Source organism: Capricornis sumatraensis, chromosome 5, assembly GCF_032405125.1.
Source record: "Capricornis sumatraensis isolate serow.1 chromosome 5, serow.2, whole genome shotgun sequence".
NCBI lineage: Eukaryota > Metazoa > Chordata > Mammalia > Artiodactyla > Bovidae > Capricornis > Capricornis sumatraensis.
The window spans coordinates 106,866,276-106,886,782 of record NC_091073.1 but is presented as its reverse complement, the minus strand read 5'-3'; the positions used below and the strand labels follow the sequence as shown (position 1 = coordinate 106,886,782).

General features: G+C 43.3%; 1 protein-coding gene across 1 annotated transcript in view; it reads left to right on the top strand.

The window, feature by feature from the left end:
* The first annotated feature begins 1,127 nt into the window (after nucleotides 1-1,127).
* Nucleotides 1,128-20,507, top strand: part of ATP6V0A4 (ATPase H+ transporting V0 subunit a4) — a 44,798-nt gene continuing 25,418 nt past the window's right edge. The window contains exons 1-11 of the mRNA XM_068973041.1: nucleotides 1,128-1,244; nucleotides 3,045-3,123; nucleotides 3,410-3,504; nucleotides 7,550-7,675; nucleotides 8,151-8,245; nucleotides 9,431-9,557; nucleotides 12,215-12,297; nucleotides 13,187-13,280; nucleotides 15,839-16,051; nucleotides 16,879-17,029; nucleotides 18,662-18,801. Of these exons, the coding sequence (XP_068829142.1) occupies nucleotides 1,128-1,244; nucleotides 3,045-3,123; nucleotides 3,410-3,504; nucleotides 7,550-7,675; nucleotides 8,151-8,245; nucleotides 9,431-9,557; nucleotides 12,215-12,297; nucleotides 13,187-13,280; nucleotides 15,839-16,051; nucleotides 16,879-17,029; nucleotides 18,662-18,801 (1,320 nt within the window). The remainder of the gene's footprint in view (nucleotides 1,245-3,044; nucleotides 3,124-3,409; nucleotides 3,505-7,549; nucleotides 7,676-8,150; nucleotides 8,246-9,430; nucleotides 9,558-12,214; nucleotides 12,298-13,186; nucleotides 13,281-15,838; nucleotides 16,052-16,878; nucleotides 17,030-18,661; nucleotides 18,802-20,507) is intronic.

Below are 20,507 nucleotides of genomic sequence, written 5' to 3'. Positions count from 1 at the left end.
TCTGGGAAACCCCATGAACAGAGGAGCCTGGTGGGCTACAGTTTGTGGGGTGGCAAAGAGTCAGACCTGACTTAGCCACTAAACAACATATTCTGGGAACACAAAGAAGGGTGCTTAGTTTGCTCTGAGTGTTGGGGATCGGGAGAGGTGTATGGAAGAAGAGGATTCTTACCCCAAGAGGGAGAAATGACAGGAGTATGTGGGGTATGAGGGATGCAGGGTGGGGAGGAAGGGGTTGAGGTTCTAAATCTTGGGAAAGCCTGAACAAAAGTTCTCAGAGAAATTCGGGGAAACGGGAAGGGAGGGCCAAGGCCAGATGAGGCACACAGCCCTTCCTTGGCTACGTCAAGGGTTTTAGACCTTAACCTGTGGGAAAATGGGACAATGGAAGGATTAAAACAGGGAGGATAAACCCAGTGTTTGCAAATAGTAGATTATACATTATAAAATTATAAGGAAAAGGGATTCCTTCTAGGATATGTGATGGTTCTTCCAAAAGGTTGGGATCTGAGGAAGACAGTTTGATTTGGCAGCAGTAGGGCAATCTGGAGGGTCTTGGGTGAGAGTGGGTTCTAGGTGAATATCCTTTTTCCTTATAGAGGACGTACAGATTTATTTCATTCCTGCTGACTGCACAGAGTTCTGTTGTATCAGTTTAATCTTTCCCTTGTTGATGGATATTTAGGTTAGGTCCACTTATTATAATTAGTAAATACAGTGTTGTCAGAAACATCCTTGTGAGTCCATTTTCCCTTACATTTCTGAGTTTATCTGGGTGAAGAGCAGTGGAAATCTTGTCATGGATATGAATAACATAAAGTTTGGTGGATACTGACAAATTGCCCTCTAAAAAAACTATACCAAAAAAATGCTCTACAAATGTACACTTCAAGTATCAAGTGTCTGAAAATGCCTGCTTCCTCACACCTTCAAGTGTGTTTATTAATCATATTTTTAAATCTTCTGCCAATCTGATAGGTGGTGAAAAGTAGTACCTTGTTTATGTTTTTAAATTTAGGAAAGATTTCCTGTTGCATTTTTTTCCTTCTGTTGGATTTTAATATAACTCAGTGACACATTTGTTACCTCAAATATCTTTGTGTCCCGCAGACCAAGGTTGGGACAACATGGCGTCCATATTCCGAAGTGAGGAAATGTGTTTGTCACAGCTCTTTCTTCAGGTGGAGGCTGCATACTGCTGTGTAGCTGAGCTTGGAGAGCTTGGATTGGTTCAGTTCAAAGATGTAAGTACTGCATTCATAGGAGACCAAAAGAAGGTGGAGTTTCCACTTCTTGGTGGTGAATAAAGGCCAGGGAGAAGTGCCCTGGGCTGGAGTCATGGAATTCAGTGGTTCTTGTTCTTCTGGCTAGAATTTGTGATAACATTGGGCAACTGACTTGCAGACGTTTCTCCCTTCCTCCTTATGTGTCACCCCTATAGGAATGTTTTGAAACTCTAATATAATAAAAAAAGATGACATTGTACTTTATTTTCTATGTACCTCTTCAAGACATTCGATATATCCAGTGGGCACATGGATTACCAACCTTATTATGAGGGCAAAAAGCAGTGCTTCCAGACCAGTTAGTTTGAGGAAAAAGTATCTTGGGAGTCCACAGTCTCTTGAGGGTGATATTCTCCAGCTAGACTGTATCCCCCCCTGCTCAGTTTTATTGAGATATAATTGACCTATAACACTGTATAAGTTTAAGGTGTATGGCATAATGACTTACATCATAAGACTCTTACAATTTACTCTCTTAACAACTTTCATATATAATGTACAGCAGTGTTCATCATATTTATCATGTACATTATATCCCTAGTATGTATTTGTCTAATAATTTATCTAATTGTCTAATAATTTATCATAGTTAGATAAAATTATTTATCTAATTATCTAATAATAATTTATTTATCTAATAAAAGGAAGTTTGTACCTTTTGATGGTTTTCATCCAATTTCTCTGTTACCTCAACCCCACCTCTGGTAACCACAAATCTGATCTCTTTTTCTATGAGTTTGTTTGATTTTGAAGTATGATTGACCTACAACACTGTTAGTTCCTGGTACACCACAATACCAGGATATCAATATTTCTATACATTTCAAATGATCACCATAATAAGTCTGTTTACAGTCTGTCACCATGCTGCTGCTGCTGCTGCTGCTAAGCCCCTTCAGTCGTGTCCAACTCTGTGCGACCCCATAGACAGCAGCCCACCAGGCTCCACTGTCCCTGGGATTCTCCAGGCAAGAACACTGGAGTGGGTTGCCATTTCCTCCTCCAATGAATGAAAGTGAAAAGTGAAAGTGAAGTCGCTCAGTCGTATCTCTTTGTGACCCCATGGACTGCAGCCTACGAGGCTCCTCTGTCCATGGGATTTTCCAGGCGAGAGTACTGGAGTGGGGTGCCATCGCCTTCTCCGGTCTGTCACCATAGAACTGTCTTAAGTAAGACGGGGTATCATTTCCCAGAGGCAGTTGAGATCCTCGCCAAAAGCTTTTGAATTCAGTTTAGAAAATGGGACTCGCTAATTCCACTCATTTTCTTACTAAGGTCTGGTCAAAACTAAGCCCTTCAGAGAAGGATCATGACTTTGCAGCTACAGTTCCGACTCGGGACCTGACATGGGATATTAGTTCCTTAATAACACTTATTGGGCTGAGCTGAAGGGTCACCGGCACAAAAGGATGCTGACTTTTTCTTGAAGGCCAGGATCCACTGCATGGAGCTGTGCTATATTCAAGGTCCTATTGTATTCATGACTCCATTGAGGGATTCAACTTGGATAGTAAGTGCAGCTAAAACTTAAGAAAAGTTTACAGAGGCCAGAGCTTGTGGCATTAGGGGAACTGAGGGTAAGAATATCAAGGTGTATTTTGACTGGAACTCTCCTGTCTTGTGCATGGAAGTATCTAGTCCTAAGATGATTCCAGCAACATTCTGCAGCATTAATAATTAATAATGGTAATAGCCAAAGAGAATGTGTTGGCAGTGGTTGCTACTAACGTGTGCCTTGTGGCTTTCCTCTCCCTCTAGTTAAATGTGAAAGAGAGCCGCTTCCAGAGGAAATTTGTGAATGAAGTCAGAAGGTGTGAATCATTGGAAAGAATCCTGCGTAAGCCAGTTTTCTGCTTGCAGTTTGAATGTGCACTGGCAGGGAGGGAGATGGTTTGCAGGGGTGATGTCCTGCCATCTGCCCCTATGTGTGATACTGCTACTCTAGGTTGAGACAGATCCTGGTTGGCGGCAGAGGAGGCTAGAGATGGGGGCCAGGTTCTGTGGCAGGTGCCAGGGCAATTCAGGCAGTGGACCTGGGAAATGCATCTGTCCTACTTGACCCATTTCTTAAGTATGAGAAAACACACACACCTTGGGCTCTCTGGTGGGGTTTCATCCTTCAGGTTTTCTGGAAGATCAGATGCAAGATGAGATTGAGATTCAGGTGCCTGAGAAGTCCCCGCTGACCCCTCTCCCACGGGAAATGATCATCCTGGAGGTAGGTTCTTTCTGACTTAACAGGGGATGGTATCGAAGCCTGTCTCCTGTGAACCCTGCAAGCCTCTCATGGTCCTCTGCCCCATTGCTGAAGGTGTGGAGGTGGGTTTATGTGTTGGTCCACTTTTCAGTGTTACTCCCCTAGGAAAAGCCCCCCGTGCAATTTTTAAAGTCACTCTTGCATCTTTTGGTGGCCATGTGTGTTGCTTCCATGTCTTGGCTATTGTAAACAATTCTGCAATGAACAGGGGGATGCCCATTTCTTTTCCAGATATGATTTCCTTTCCTTTGGATAAATATACCCAGAAGTAGAGTTGTGGGATCCAGTGGTTTGCTTCTTAATTGTCTGTCTGATGCATTGGATCCACTCTGGATTGAGGCCTCTCCTCAGATTGGCTTCTGAAGTCAAGTGGGAGAAGGTAGCAGTTTTCTTTAGCTCAGGCCTTTATGGCTGGAGGACCCCTCCCTCTTTCTTTCCCTTCTCTGTCAATTTGCTTTTGTAAAACACTGAGTATCTGCTATGCCCAAGGCACCTTGGTGAAACATGGCCTTACTTCTAGGAGCTTTTAGAGCAGGCTGTGGGGAGAGGAGAGAGGGTGAGCCAGGGGGAGAGGATGTCAAAAGGTTACTGTTGTTGTTCAGTTGCTAAGTTGTGTCTGACTCTTTGCGACCCCATGAACTGCAGCATGCCAGGCTTCTCTGTCCTTTACTGTCTCCCAGAATTTGCTCAGACTCATGTCCATTGTGTTGGCGATGCCAGTCCAATCATCTCATCCTCTGTCACCCTCATCTTTTGCCTTCAGTCTTTCCTGGCATCCAGGGTCTTTTCCAATGAATTGGCTCTTGGCTTCAGATAGCCAAAGTATTGAGGCTTTAGCTTCAGCATCAGAACTTCCAATGAATGTTCTTTAGGGTTCTTCAGTCCTTTAGGATTGACTGGTTTGATCTCCTTGCTATCCAAAGGACTCTCAAAAGTCTTCTCTAGCACCACTGTTCAAAAGCATCAATTCTTTGGTGCTCAGCCTTCTTTATGATCCAGCTCTCATATCCGTACATGACTACTGGAAAAGCCATAGCTTTTGACTGTATGGCCCTTTGTTGGCAAAGTGATGTCTCTGCTTTTTAATATGCTGTCTAGGTTTGTCACAGCTTGCTTCCCAAGAAGCAGCATCTTTTAATTTCTTGGCTGTAGTCACCATCCACACTGATTTTGGAGCCCAGGAAAAGAAAATCATTGACCGCTTCCACATTTCCCCCCTCTATTTGCCTTGAAGGGACCTTGCCTGATGGGACCAGATGCCATGATCTTAATTTTTTGGATGTTGAATTTTATGCCAGGTTTTTCACTCTCTTCCTCTTCACCCTCATCAGGAGGCTCCTTAGTTTCTCTTCACGTTCTGCCGTTAGTGTGGTATTATCTGCATATCTGAGGTTGTTGATATTTCTCTGGGCAATCTTGATTTCAGCTTGTGATTCATCCAGCCTGGCATTTCACATGTTGTCAAAAGGTGGGCAGATCCAAATCCTGGAAGGCCCTGTGGATCTTCGTTAAAAAAAAAAAAAAAAAGACTTTTTATCCTCAAAAGAGAAAGGGCTCACTAAGAGAGGTGAACAGGTATGGAAGAGCTTCATTGATTGAGCCTTATCTCTGGCTGGGTTTTCTTCTGTGATTTTTGGTTTTCTTTTAAGATAATTTAAAATTCTTGAAACTGTTGAAGCCACCAGTAGCATAAATCTAGATTCTCTAACAGAAACATGAGACTGGCAAGCCTGACAACCCCGCTTGAATATATTTTGGATCTGGTCATACTAAAATCTGGATATTTGAGGAGAAAGTTTTAATCCATGCAAATAGGATTTCCATAAAATCATCTCCGGTTTCATTCTTACCACTGGTTTTCTAATACCAGCCTTGTTAGTTACCAGCTCCACTCCTGCTGCCGACCCCCTCACCTTCCTAAACACCTACACCTGTTCTTGTGAACGGTGAGCTAGCTTAATGGCTCATGTTTTCACCGTAGTCTTTTTATATATTCTTTCCCAGATTCTTTTCCCTTCTAGGTTATTGTGTGCATGCTCAGTCGCTCAGCTGTGTCCGACTCTGTGACCCCATGGACTGTATCACTCTACCATGGCACCTCCCTGCTTGAGAGTGTTGATGGTGTCCTTCTTGCCTGAGTCAGGTCCATCCTGGCCAGCAGATCTGCTCTCCTTGGCCCTGTGCTACCTCTCAAGTCCTACAGGCTCCTTGGTCTGGTTCCTTGGTTGTATGCTACTCTTACACCTTGTTGAGGATCCCAAAGAGCTTTATTTATGAGGGTTGTGTTTATTGATACTTACTGCTGGAGAAGACTCTTGAGAGTCCCTTGGACTGCAAGGAGATCAAACTAGTCCCTCCTAAGGGAAATCCACCCTGAATATTCACTGGAAGGACTGGTGCTGAAGCTCCAATACTTTGGCCACCTGATGCGAAGAGCTGACTCATTGAAAAAGACCCTGATGCTAGGAAGTATTGAAGGCGGGAGAAGGGGATGACTCAGTGGACATGAGTTTGAGTGAACTCTGGGAAATAGTGAAGGATAGGTAAACCTGGTGTGCTGCTGTCCACGGGGTTGCAAAGAGTCGGACAAAACTGGGCAACTGAACAACAACAACCGCATTAGGAACTAAAACTGAAAAAAGTAAAATATTTATTAATTCATTAAAAATAATATCTCATTACATGTTAACATTTTGAATTAAAAATAATTGTATTTTCAAAGAGAAAACTTTAGTGAAGAGTGATGTTGTTAGCAAATTTGTATGTTTGACTTAATAGAAGTCCTTTGTGTGCTTTGAATCTGTTGTGATATGTTCTCATTGAAGTATATGAAGAGAATTTAGTCTTGAAAAATAGATACTTGGGAAAGGGAGGAGTGTTTTAATAGTCTTTTCAAATAATTGTGGATATTCTTTGATATTACATTAAAATTTGACAAGCATAGGGACTTTTGCTTTTGTTAAACAGGTAACAAGTATTTTTGTTTCCAAATTGACATAAGAGATGCAGGTTCCATCCTTGGGTTCAGAAGATCCCCTGGAAGAGGAAATGGCAACCCATTCCAGTGTTCTTGCTTAGAGAATCCCATGGACGGAGGAGCCTAGTGAGCTACAGTCCATGGGGTGACGAAGAGTTGGACGTGACTGAATGTCTGAGCACTAAAATAATCAGTGTCAATTTGGAAACAAATATACTTCTTACCTGTTTAACAAAAGCAAAAATCTCCATGCTGATATGTGACTCGCCAGAATCCCTTGACTTCTCATGTAGCTCATTTTCCTTCCCCGAGTATTTTCTGGTCCTCTGCATTTGATAAGCATGTATCAAAGCATGTATGACCATGGCTTACTTGTTGTTCAGTTGCTGAGTTATGTCTGACTCTTTGCAACCCCATGGACTGCAGCATGCCAGGCTTCCCTGTCCTTCACCATTTCCCAGAGTTTGCTCAAACTCAGTGTCCATTGAATTGGTGATGCCATCCAACCATTTCTTCCCCTGTCATCCCCTTCTCCTCCTGCCTTCTATATTTCCCAGTATCAGAGTCTTTTCCAGTGAGTTGGCTCTTTGCATCAGGTCGCTGAAGTACTGGAGCTTCAGCTTCAACCTCAGTCCTTCCAATGAATATTCAGGGTTGATTTTCTTTAGGATTGACTGGTTTGATCTCCTTGCAGTCCAAGGGACTCTCAAGAGCCTTCTCCAGCACCGCAATTTGAAAGCATCAATTCTTTAGCGCTCAGCCTTCTTTATGGTCCATCTCTCACATCCCTACATGACTATTGAAAAAGCCATAGCTTTGACTATACAGGTCTTTGTCAGCAAAGTGATGTCTGTACTTTTCAGCTCTACAGTCTTATCGAGTTTGACTGAACTTGAAGTTCAGTTTGGCCTCTCAACTTCAAGCTATGTTATGATGCTCTGCATACTTGATAGTATTTGTTGTAGTTAATGTACAGTGAATGGCATAGTGCTTTCTGCCTGGCTTACTTTCTTTTTCTCTCCTTCAAAGACTGCTCTAGAAAAACTGGAAGGAGAGCTTCAGGAAGCCAATCAGAACTATCAGGCTTTGAAGAAAAACTTCCTAGAACTGACGGAATTCAAATATCTCCTGAAGAAAACCCAGGACTTCTTTGAGGTTGTAATTTGGGGACTGTGTATTCAAGGGCCCTTTTCTCTAGAACCTCAAATTTCTATTTTGACAACTGGTTGGTCTGGAATATGAATAAATTGTGATGTTTCTGTTGTCTGGCTGGGCTGTGGGTGACGAGGGTTAGGGTGGCATGTGGCGTGGGTTGAAATGAATGCAAAAATATTAAGGAGCTCACTAATAAAGTACGTGGGCCAAATGGCCCAGAGAGAAATGGAAGTCAGAAAAAAGCACAACAATTAGTTTGAGCAGATTTGGGATTTTGGTAGGAAGAGACCTTGTTTTAAATACACAGTTACATCTTTATTTGAAACAGAAAACTAAATTAGGTTTAAGCATCAAGTCTTCTGAATTCTATTTGTAGAAAATTGAGTATATAAAAGCAGACAAAGTCATGCAATGTGGGTGCTTTTAAGATAGTCTAAGTACATTTAAATGAAAATAGTGATTCTTTGACTTTCAGACAGAAGCCAACTTAGCAGATGATTTCTTTGTAGAAGACACTTCTGGTCTCCTGGAGTTAAGACCTACACCTGCGTACATTAGTGGAAAGCTGGGGTCAGTGAAATTCCTGCTCTGAAAGTTATGTGTAGTCGGGTCCCTGGTCTGTATGCTCAGTGCCTGGTGTGTGGTAGATTTCCCTGACTGTTTGAGTGAATGAATGAATGGACAAATCATGACTGACAAGAGGACTATTTCACACGATTATAGGCCTCCATCCAGTAAAAAACCCAAGTCTAACCTGACCTGGTTGGTGGAGGTGTAGGTAGTGTTACCTTTTTAATGGTGAGACTGACATTCTTGAGTCTGAAGAGTGTGACATTTGTATTGTCTCCACGTGGGAAGGATCTAGTGATAATTGTTTAGGTGGAGTTTCTTGACTGTCCCTGCCTTTGGAACAGGGCTATGGGATACATGTTTTTTTTTTTTTTTTTCTTTTTTGCCTTGTCTCTAAAATACTGTTTTGATAATAGATTTGGAGTGTGAAGTTTGAAGTGTAATTAGCAATGAGGTAGTTGGGCAGTCATGTCTTCCACAAATAGAAGTAATAGAGTATGATAATAGCCACCAAAATGTGTGATGATTCAAAATGGTGGGATTTCATTTACTGCTGAAGTAAAATTGAAAGTGAGTTTTGGAATTCTAGTTCTTTATTCAGCAGATACTTAGGGGCCTGCTATTTGAGGCACCAGACGTTGAATTTGGGAAGGAAAGGAAACTATGTATTGAAAATATTTGATCAGAAGGTAACATACATGTACAATAATGGGCCAATGAAAGTAACCATTTTAAAGTTAATGTGAAAAGTTTGAGTTAGAAACTTATCTAGACACCTAGATGACTGTGTAAGTAGAGATATACAGACATCAATACATTCATTTCAGTCTTAGTACATTATTTGTGTAAATGCATAGAGACCATTGTTGAGCAGGTTGAATACTTGCTTCTTTTAGCTACAACGATACAATGAATGGTCTGTCATACTGTTAATTGCAAATAAGTGAACATATAGTATTGGGATGATTAAGGCCATGTGGGCATGTCCAAGGAAACAGGAGGTCAGAGGGAAGGTGGGGTACATCGGGACTGGGATCCAGAGTGCTAAGCAGGGCCGTGTCCTTCCCTCCTGCTCAGAGGGCAGTGGGCTTCTACCTTCTGGCTGCTTATCTTCACATCCCATGGGGTCTTCTGCCTGTACCCACTCCCTGCGCCTCAGTAACATCTCCTCTTCTGACCGCCCAGGTTCACAGCCGGTGTGGTCAACCGGGAGAGGATGGCTTCCTTTGAGAGGCTGCTGTGGCGAATTTGCCGAGGAAACATCTATGTAAAGTTCAGTGAGATGGACACAGTTCTGGAAGATCCTGTTACAGTGGGTATCTCAGGCTGCAGAAAACATTCTCATAAGTTTCCTGTAGCCCCACCAGAGGGGTTTGCCCTGCCAAGGGGTTTTGTTCTTTCAATTCCTGAGTCTTTAGCTCTGTGAAGTTAATATCTATTTCCTTTTTCCCCCTTTCTTTTCTTTTTTCTTCCCCATCCCTCCTTTTTCAAAAATACCTATGAAAGTTCAGTTCCAGGACTGAGTCTTGTAAGCACCTCATAAGTGGTCATTCCTCCAAATGACTTAACTGGACCAGTTCCTGGAAACTTGGCTGTACTGGTGCCACACAGGTCGGCAGCTGTGTCTTCATCACAAAGCACTGATAACTGATGTAGGTCAGTGTGCTCCAAGCTCCAGGGTGCACTTGAGCAGAAGATGTTGTTCAATGTGGATTCTGATTCAGTGGGTCTATGGTGGCGCCCAGGAGCCTGCATTGTTAACCAGCTTGCAGTTAGTTCCTGGTAGTCAACAGACCATACATTTGCAGTGAAGATTTTGAGGGTCTCCTTCACTGAGTGCCACACGTTATTGCCACTAATTTTGTAGGATTTGCTTCTTCCACCCTTCTGGTTAGTATTTAAATCCACTTTTTAATTCCAAGAATCTTGGTTTATTTCTAAAAAAAAATCAGAATCTAGTGTAAAAAATAAAGGCTAAAAAATGCAATTTAAAGCTTTATTTCATGGAAAACAACTTGATAGTTAAATACGAGTTAAAATAAGAAAAAAAGTTTGTTTTTAAAAAATACAAAACTTCACCATTCTCACGTCTTTATTTTTATTTTTTTCTTGTGTTCTTTTTCTGTAGTCCATAGCTATAGGCAGGCATGATTTAATATGGTTGTAGTTAAAACATGGAAATCTTTTTTTTTGCCTTCTGTTGATTTTAGATAATATAAATGCCCTCCTGTATTACAGTGTGTCCTATAAATATTAATATTTTAAAATGTGACATTGAATCATTATTTTTCATAATCATATTTTGACATTCTGTAGTCCTGGTGGTAAAGAGAGTATTTATAAAGTAAGATGACTTTAGCCTGATGACTTTGAAGGTCACTGAGCAGATGGTGTGTGGTCAGAATAGATTCGTGGGTCTGGTGAATCCAGAGACAAGAAGATCTAAGAGATTCAGCAAAGGACCATGGGTGGGAGTGGTGCTCCATGGGTGAGGGAACCTTTGGGAATAAGGTAAAGCAGGCGGCTCCCCGAAAACAAAAATATCCCTTTCCTGCTCCCATGAGCAGCTACCAAAGAGACAATTCATTTTGATATTATTTTCAGTTGGTATCTAATGTTTCCATTGAGTTGATGTGACATTCATTATTTGTTTTTAGACACTTAATTTCCAATTTTTCTCCAGAATATAGACACTATGATAAGCATCTTCATGCATGTGAATTTTTGTTTACTTCTGGACTAGTTCCATGATATGAATTCAAGGAAATAGGATTGCTGGCTTAAAGGGTGTGGGCATTTTCATGACCCTTGATGCGTCCTGACAAGTAGCTTTGCAGTGGAGTCATAACATGATTCCAAAGATAGCTGAGACGTAAGTCATGTGTAATGAGTGTGTAGGATTTGTTATCACTTTTCCAACAATGGCTTTCATCATTTTACCTTCACTCCCCACCCCAAACTAAATAAGAGTAAAATAGTGCATTTCTTTGCTTACAGTTAAGGTCAAACATTTCCATATATGCTTGTGAAATACCCATTTTCCTTTTCTTATGACATGCTAGACTTGGACTTTAAAAATGCATTTAATCAGTGTTCCTTTGGGCATACAGTGAGTATGTGAGTCAAACATTAGACCTGGCTCTTCATTGTTATTGTTCAGTTGCTCAGTCATCTCCAGCTCTTTGAGATCCAGGAGTTGCCACACACCAGGCCTCCCTGTCCTTCACTGTCTCCCGGAGTTTGCTCAGACTCAGGTCTATTGAGTCAGTGATGCCATCTAACCATCATCGTCTGCTGCCTCCTTCTCCTTTTGCTTTCAATCTTTCCCAGCATCAGGGTTTTTTCCAAAGAGTCGGCCCTTCACATCAGGTGGCCAAAGTATTGGAGTTTCAGCATCAGTCCTTCCAATGAATATTCAGGGTTGATTTCCCTTAGGATTGACTGATTTGGTCTTGTTGTCCCAGGGCCCCTTAAGAGTCTTCTCCAACACCACAGTTCAAAAGCATCAATTCTTTGGTGCTCAGCCTTCTTTCTGGTCCAGCTCTCATATCCCTGCATGACTGCTGGCTCTGTCTTTGGTAAATGTCAAATACCATTCATCCCTGAAGTATAAATATTGTTCATGAGTTAACTCTGGTGAGCTAAGTCAGCTACTTTTACTTTAAGTCTCGCATATCCTGGTTCCGTCTCTTCAGTGTGTTTTCTTGTTTATTAACACATCGCTTGAACACAGGACTTGGAGCTGAATACAAGGTTCAGCTGTGATCCCTCTGGTGTAGCAGACAGAGGTGTTGTCCCTCTGAGGCTGTATCAGCCTGCCTGAGGGCCCCACTCAGCCTGCCTCCGTGGCCTTGCCCTTAATCATAATATTACGAACTTGAATCAACTGGGAGAAGTTGAAGCTTTCCAATTTTAAATTTAGAAAAAATAAATTCTAAACACATGCATTTTACTGTTCTGATTTTCCAGAGAGAAGAAATTAAAAAGAATATATTCATCATATTTTATCAAGGAGAACAGCTCAGGGAGAAAATCAAGAAGGTCTGTGATGGGTAAGCGACTGTTAAAGAAGGTTCTTTTCATCAGCTATTTGGGTCAGGATTAGTTCAGGGTCTATGCAATAAATCCAAAATAAACTTTCCTGATGGCTCAGTGGTAATGAATTATCCTGCCAATGCAGGAGACATGGGTTCAATTCCTGGATGGGGAAGATCCCCTGGAGAAGGGAATGACAACCCTCTCTGGTATTCTTGTCTGGGAATTCCCATGGACAGAGAAGCCTGGTAGGCTATAGTCCATGGGGTCACAGAGAGTTGGACATAACTTAGCAATTGAGCAACAAAAAGGCTCGAGTAGGGGTTCTTTGAGGTTGCTTAAGGTTTTCAAATAACTTGCCCACATTTGATAATAGTGCTAAAAAGGCAACTGCTGTTTAGTAACTGTAGGGATAGAAACAGAGAGATCTTGATGAGTAAAATTTAAAAGGTCAAAAAGACGTTTCAGTTGATTCCTTCTCACCCCTTTATCAGCTGCTAAAGAACAAGCAAACTGCATACTTAGTTGTTTCTGAGGTTACTGAATTATCTTTTGTGCAGCCCCTTAGAAGCAGAAATTCAGTAGAGAAAAGACACCAACACAGTAAGTTCTGGGGAGAAGATAAGACTAGTCAAGCTTGCAGTCCTTTTTATATACCAGCTGGTGGGTTTTGTGGTTTGAGTGGAGCCCATTCAAACAATAGAACCACAGGTTTAACTCAGATGGTGTGAGCCATGTGTTGGGAACTGTAGGCCGAGATCCTCTGTCTGGCTGCTCACTAGATGGTTACTGTGGGGGAAGGTGGTCATCTAACCAAAGTGGACAAGGGATGGGTTAGTAGAAAAGGATGTGCCTATGCTTCTTGGCAGTTACCCACGTGTGTCCTGTGGAATGTTTGAAACACAGGTTTCGAGCCACTGTATACCCCTGCCCAGAGCTGGCGTTGGAGCGCAAAGAGATGCTGCAGGGCGTCAACATGAGGCTGGAAGATTTATTCACCGTGAGTGAGGTGTTCAAGCATGTGACATAAACACCTGCCATTTCCTATGAGTCCTGTCTCTCAGGGCCCTTGCTCCAAGGTTGGCTGGAATGTCTGCTATGCTCGTCTCGCCGTTGCTTCAGAAGGCTTCATAATTAGGAGACGGGTGGCATTCACTAAGCTCGTGATGCTTCTGCTTATCAGAGATGCTTTGCCGGGGCTTAGAGTTAACCATGGCCCTGATCAGCCTTCAGTTCCCCACCCCAGGCTGATAGAAGGAACCTTTTATTGCCAGACTGGCCTAGGCCGCCTCTGTGATATAACTCAATGGCCAATGAAGGCGAACAGCCAGTCTTGCTGATTTTTTTCTGCATGGAATTGCCCAGTTGTGTGAGCCAAGCAATTAATTCTGTCAAGGCAGTGAGTCAAGTTTCACGTATGAACATGCCCCCAGTTCAATCCTCTTACTGAATCTGTTGTCACCTAGGATGGCTCTCAAAACATAGGACTTTTCTTCAATAATAGTCATAAGCTTTGTGAGTAATCCCTGAAAGCTGCTGGCCTGTATCAAATGGTGTATTCCCGATCAGCTCTGTCCAGTGGGTGGTGGCGGAACTGTTATATAATGTGCGAGTCCAGTGTCATAGCCGTGAGCCACATGTCACCCCTGAGCATTTGAAATGTGGCTGGGGGAGTGGATTTTTATTTGTATTTAATGTGGCTGCTGTATGGTCAGCACAAATCTAGGTCCTCGATGAGTATCTTTAGAAATTAGATGTGTGTGTTCATCTTCCCAGAAAAAGCAGTGTTTGATTCCCTAATCCTCTCTTTTCCCTCTTTGCCACTTGTCAGGGAGACTCTTTCCCTGAAGCAATTACCCTTGAAGTCCTTTCCCCCGGATACTTTGCTGGGTTTTATGAAAACTGCATGAGGAGAGACTTCGCTGGTGGTTCAGGGGTTGGGACTCTGTGCTTCCTCTGCAGGGAACTTGGGTTCAATCCCTGGTTAGGGAACGAGATCCTGCATGCCAGGTGGCACAGCCAAAGCAAAGCAAAAGTCTCACGAGGAGGATGAAAGTTAGGCTAGACTTAGCTTTAGGTTTCAGATGTCTTGGGTAGCCCTGTGTAATGGTTACTGAAAGGGTTACTGGGTTGTATCATCAGAACAAAAACTGTTTCCATTTAAACAAATCCTATGTGGGCCAGATCACCTATCATTCCTTCATTTGTTAATTCACTTGTCATTTATTGGAGAGGTTTAGTATGTAAGGCATTTCAACAGATGTATTAGTTTCCTTTGGCTGATGTAACAAAATACTGCAAACTGGGTGGCTTAAAATAACCAAATTTATTTTTTCACAGTTCTGTGGTGAGAAGTCTGAAATCAAGGTGTCAGCAGAGCCAGGCTTCCTCTGAAGGCACTAGGAAAGGATCCTTGCTTGCCTGTTCTGCTAGAGTTTGCATGTGTATATCACCCCAAAATTTGAATGTTAAAAACCTAATGCCTGGGACTTTCCTGGTGGTCCAGTGGTTAAGAATCTGCCTGCCAATGCAGGGGACATGGGTTGAATCCCTGGTCCAGGAACTGAGATATCACATGCTGGGGGCAACCAAGCCCATGCCCCACAACTGAGTCTGTGCTCCCTATAGTCCATGCTCCCTACAGCCTGTGCTCCCTAACAAGAGAGTAGCCCCTGCTTACCACAACTAGGGAGAGCCCAAGGGCAGCAATAGAAAGCCTGTGTGCTACAACAAAGGCCCAGTGCAGCAAAAAAAAAAAAAAAAAAAAAAAAGGCAAAAAAACCCCACAAAAACCGAATCCCCTGGATGATGGTATTGGGAGATGGGGCCTTTGGGAGGTGATTAGTTCATGTGATTGCATGGGATTAATGCCCTTTTAAAAAGACCCTAGAGAGCTGGCTTGCCCCTTCTGCCATGTTGGGTTAAAATTTGAAGTCTGCAGCCGAGACAAGGGCCTTCAACCATGCTAATCTCAGACTTCTACCTTCCAGAACTGGGAAAACTTTCTGTTACAAAGCACCGGTCTATGATATTTTATCATAGCTGCTCGAGTGGACTAAGGCATCTTCCCAGCTGCTGGTGGCTGTCAGCCATCCTTGCTGGCCCTTGCTTTGTTGATGCATCACTCCGGTCTCTGCCTCCATCACCCACATCTTCCCTGTGGGCCTCAGTTATAAAAACACTGGTCATACTGGGATAGTGCCCATCCTACTCCAGCATGATCTCATTTTAACTTGATCACATCTGCAAAGACCATATTTCCAAGTAAGATCATGTTCCCTGCTACCGGTCTTAGGACTTCAGCATGTCTTTTGTGGGGGACACCACTCCACCCATCACAATAGTACTATAAGGGATTTAGAATAAAAGGAAGATACAGTCCTGGCCTCAGGGCTTTAACCTCTAGCGCGGGAGTTCAAGGCCAGGTGAGAACTGGGAGGCAGAGGAGCGGCCAGGAGCCGAGGACGCCTCCAGGTCTGGCTGTCCCGCATTTTTGCCGTGTTGTCTGGCATCTCCCTGAGTGTCCTTTGTTTTGCTGGGTGCTGTTTTTTTGGCCAGGTGTTAACACAGACAGAGTCTCACCGTCAGAGCCTCCTGCAAGAAGCAGCTGCCAACTGGCACTCCTGGGCCATCAAAGTGCAGAAGATGAAGGCCATATACCACATCCTGAACATGTGCAACATCGACATCACCCAGCAGTGTGTCATCGCTGAGATCTGGTTCCCGGTGGCAGACACCGCGCGCATCAGGAGGGCGCTGGAGCAAGGCGTGGTGCGTGGGGAGGGGGGGGAGGGGACGGGGAAGGGGCAGGGGGCGGGGAGGGGGCAGGGGGCGGGGAGGGTCATGTCCAGCTGAGTGGGCCCTCTGCCAGGTGTTCAGATTGCTAGCCTCCTAAGTCACGTGACCCTTACCTGGTAGGATTGTCTCTATCTTTCCACCTTCGGTCCTTACCCAGTGTGTGGGCACATGTCAGAAATGCCTATTCTTCTCAGTGCCTTACCCACAGGCAACATTTCTTTGATCTTAGCAAGAGTGTGCGGGGCGCGGACGTGCTGTCATTCCGCTAGCTTTGTTGGGCTGGAAAGCCAGATAGCCAGACACCTGCCACAACAGCCAGAAGGGAGTGGATGGCTCTCCATGCCTGCCGCTGTGCTGAGCACTCAGGCATCTTGTGTAACTCACCATGCTCTTGAGTCGTCTCTCTGCCCAGTGGGGGGCCTGTCTCATCACCTATTTGCCCCATTGAAATTTGGGAAAGGGTCAAGGCCATTAAGAATACAGGAACAAAATTTGGAAAGTGAATAAACTCTTGAGAGAGTAAGTCGGAAGGAAAAGTAGAGGGCTCAGAACTGTGCCTAACATTTGCAGGAGCTTGAGGATGGAGATTGCCAGAGAATCAGGAGGAACTCTACTCTCTGTGACAACTCTGCTTTAAGATAAATTACATGAGTACTAACTTCAGATGAAATCATGAGTCTCAGGTCAAGAAATTGTCCCAAGTTCACCGAGTAAGTGATAGGAGTTGGACTGTGATCCATGTGCTTACACCCAGCCGATGGCGTTCTTCCTAACGTCTTCTCATACGTTCTTTTTTGCAGGAACTAAGTGGCTCCTCCATGGTCCCCATCTTGACAGCAGTGCAGTCTAAAACAGCTCCTCCCACGTTTAACAGGACAAATAAATTCACAGCTGGCTTCCAGAATATTGTAGATGCATATGGCATAGGCAGTTACCGGGAGATGAACCCAGGTAAAGGAATCTGATGTGTTTCTCAACCAGGCAGCTTGAAAATGAAAATTGAACAAGGTTTATCACAGCGGTGGCCTTGGGCAATTCATTGCTTTGAATTGTGACATTCCTAAAATCTCACTTAGTTTTCTAATGCCCCTAATTGTCTTTTAAAATGGTGATTAGTGAGATTTGCTCCTTGTCAGGATTTTACCTGTTCTCAGGCAGACAAATTCAGTTTTCATTTTCTTACTGATTCAATGAGGGTCATCTTAGGCATCTTCACAGTCACATAGTGTTGTGTGGGAGAGATGGCAATGAGCACAGATAGGACTTTTAGTCAGAAGACTGGATTCCCAGTGATACTGTATCATTGAGTCTGATTTGTAAAGTAAAGGGGTAGACCAGATGTCCTTTAGCCAAGCAGTTCATGGTGCTGCTGTTCTCCAGCCTGAGTTTGAATCTAATTTGTGACCTGTATTGCAGGGTCCTGTGAGTAACTGCTGGAGGTGTGTGGTGCATGTGAGTGGTTGACAAACAAACAAAAGGTGGTAGTGGACAGGGTATAGAAAGCACTTAGAGAGAGAAAACTGGTTTTAAATCCCATTAAAGTTATGACCAACCTAGATAGCATATTGAAAAGCAGAGACATTACTTTGCCGACTAAGGTCCGTCTAGTCAAGGCTATGGTTTTTCCAGTAGTCATGTATGGATGTGAGAGTTGGACTGTGAAGAAGGCTGAGCACCAAAGAATTGATGCTTTTGAACTGTGGTGTTGGAGAAGACTCTTGAGGGTCCATTGGACTGCAAGGAGATCCAACCAGTCCATTCTAAAGGAGATCAGCCCTGGGATTTCTTTGGAAGGAATGATGCTAAAGCTGAAACTCCAGTACTTTGGCCACCTCATGTGAAGAGTTGACTCATTGGAAAAGACTCTGATTCTGGGAGGGATTTGGGGGCAGGAGGAGAAGGGGATGACAGAGGATGAGATGGCTGGATGGCATCATTGACTTGATGGACGTGAGTCTGAGTGAACTCCGGGAGTTGGTGATGGACCGGGAGGCCTGGCGTGCTGTGATTCATGGGGTTGCAAAGAGTTGGACACGACTGAGCGACTGAACTGAACTGACTGAAACTTTGTGATCCTGGGGAAAGTCACTTTTGTTGGTATTGTTCAGTTGCTAAATCATGTCCAACTCTTTGCGACCCCATGGACTGCAGTCTACCAGGCTTCCCTGTCCTCCATTATTTCTTGGAGTTTGCTCAAACTCCTGTCCATTGAGTTGGTGATGCTATCCAACCATCTCATCCTCTGTTGCCCCTTCTCCTCCTGCCCTCAATATTTTCCAGAGTCAGAGTTTTTTCCAATGAGTTGACTCTTCTCATCAGATGGCCAAAGTATTGGAGCTTCAGAAGGTCACTTAGCTGCTCCAAAATGCAGCTCATCTGTAAAGTGTGGAGTAAGAATACTTACCTACTGAGGAGTTAGTGTATGTGAGGGCTAAGTGAGTGTCAGGGGTGGGGATGGTGAGAGAAGAATCAGAAAGATGCAAGGGACCAGCTTTTATGTCACGGAGCCTGGTAGGGAAATCTTTGATGTGGGGCTGAAAGAATGTTGGGAGCACTCAGGCCACTGTGGTCTTACCTCTACAGCTCCCTACACCATCATCACTTTCCCCTTCCTGTTCGCCGTGATGTTTGGAGACTGTGGTCATGGAACTGTGATGTTCCTGGCAGCCCTTTGGATGGTCCTTAATGAGAAACACTTGCTCGCTCAAAAGTCGACCAATGAGGTGGGTGCCCATCAACCGTCTCACCTGTTCTCTTGGAGGTTATAAGTAGAACATGAAAAATGTGTCTGTTGTTTTCACCATGGAAATAACATATTTTAAAAAGTAAGGGAAAGACGGAAAGTTAAAAAAGGGACCAGAATTCAGCATAAAAATTCCTGGCCAAAGGTAAATCCTTTGTTTATTGTATATTTTTCAAGAAAGTATTGATCTTTTCCTTTACTTTTTTTTCCCAACATTGATTTTTTTCCCCCTTTGATTAGGAAAGCAATATATATTTCTTGTAAAAATTGGGAAAATACAATAATCTAACTAACTAGAGAAAATTACAATTAATGCTTTTTTCTGTGTTTATACACAAGTATATAATTTTCTAAAACTGAGATGAAATAGTCCATGTTAATTTGTAGCTTCCTTTTTTTTCACTCAAAATGTCACAACTATTTTTTCATGGCAGAGCCCTTCTACAATCAGCCCATTCTCAGTATCCTTATGTAACACTGAGGAATCCTGAATATCATGTCTTCACATCCGTTCACACTTGAAATTTCCACATTTTCCATGAAGTCCCTTCACAGAATTGTGAAGATTGAGACAACTCAAGCCTGCATTGTTTCAACTTAATCAATTCAGTTCAGTCATGTCTGACTCTTTGTGACCCCATGGACTGCAGCACACCAGGCTTCCCTGTCCTTCACCAACTCCCAGAGCTTACTCAAACTCATGTCCATTGAGTCGGTGATGCCATCCAAGCATCTCATCCTCTGTCGTCCCCTTCTCCTCCTGCCTTCAATCTTTCTCAGCATCAGGGTCTTTTCCAATGAGTCAGTTCTTTGCATCAGGTGGCCAGAGTATTGGAGCTTCAGCTTTAGCATCAGTACTTCCAGTGAATATTCAGGACTAATTTCCTTTAGGATTGACTGGTTGCATCTCCTTGCAGTCCAAGGGACTCTTAAGAGTCTTCTCCAACACCACAGTTCAAAAGCATCAATTCTTCGGTGCTCAGCTTTCTTTATGGTTAATCAGTTAGTGTCACTTTGTGTCCATTGTAGTACATTTTAACTGGATGCATACCTTTTAACTCTATCCTGAATTTTAAGAATACCTGCCATCTTTAATACAAGTTGACTTAAATCAAGCTAGTTCAATGATACCATAGCTAGTCCATCATAAACAGGGTTAGTGGGAGAATCAACCTATGTCCAATAGTGTTTTCCATGACAAGCATCTTCACGGATATGCTTTCCTATAATTAATACTTAAAGTCTCATACTTATGCAGTTTTGAGAATGACTGATATACATCAACCAGTCTTACAGAAAGCGCTTCCCTTCTCTTGGTGGATGTGCTTGGAGACTCAGTGTTATCAGTCAAAGTAAAGTGTTAGTCCTTAGTCGTGTCTGACTCTTTGCGACTCTATGGACTGTAGCTCGCCAGGCTCCTCTGTCCATGGGATTCTTCAGGCAAGAATATTGGAGTGGGTTGCCATTCCCTTTTCCAGGGGATCTTCCTGACTCAGGGATCGAAGCGAGGTCTCCTGTACTGCAAGCAGATTCTTTACCGTCTGAGCCACCAGAGAAGCCCCCTCAATGTCACAAGTATAGATTTGATTTGCCATACAATTTAGCAGCGTAAGTGGCAGCTCTGTTCTTGTCTCCTGGAAGGAGTAAGGCAGCAGTCACTCACTTTCAAGCACGTCCTTTACAGCT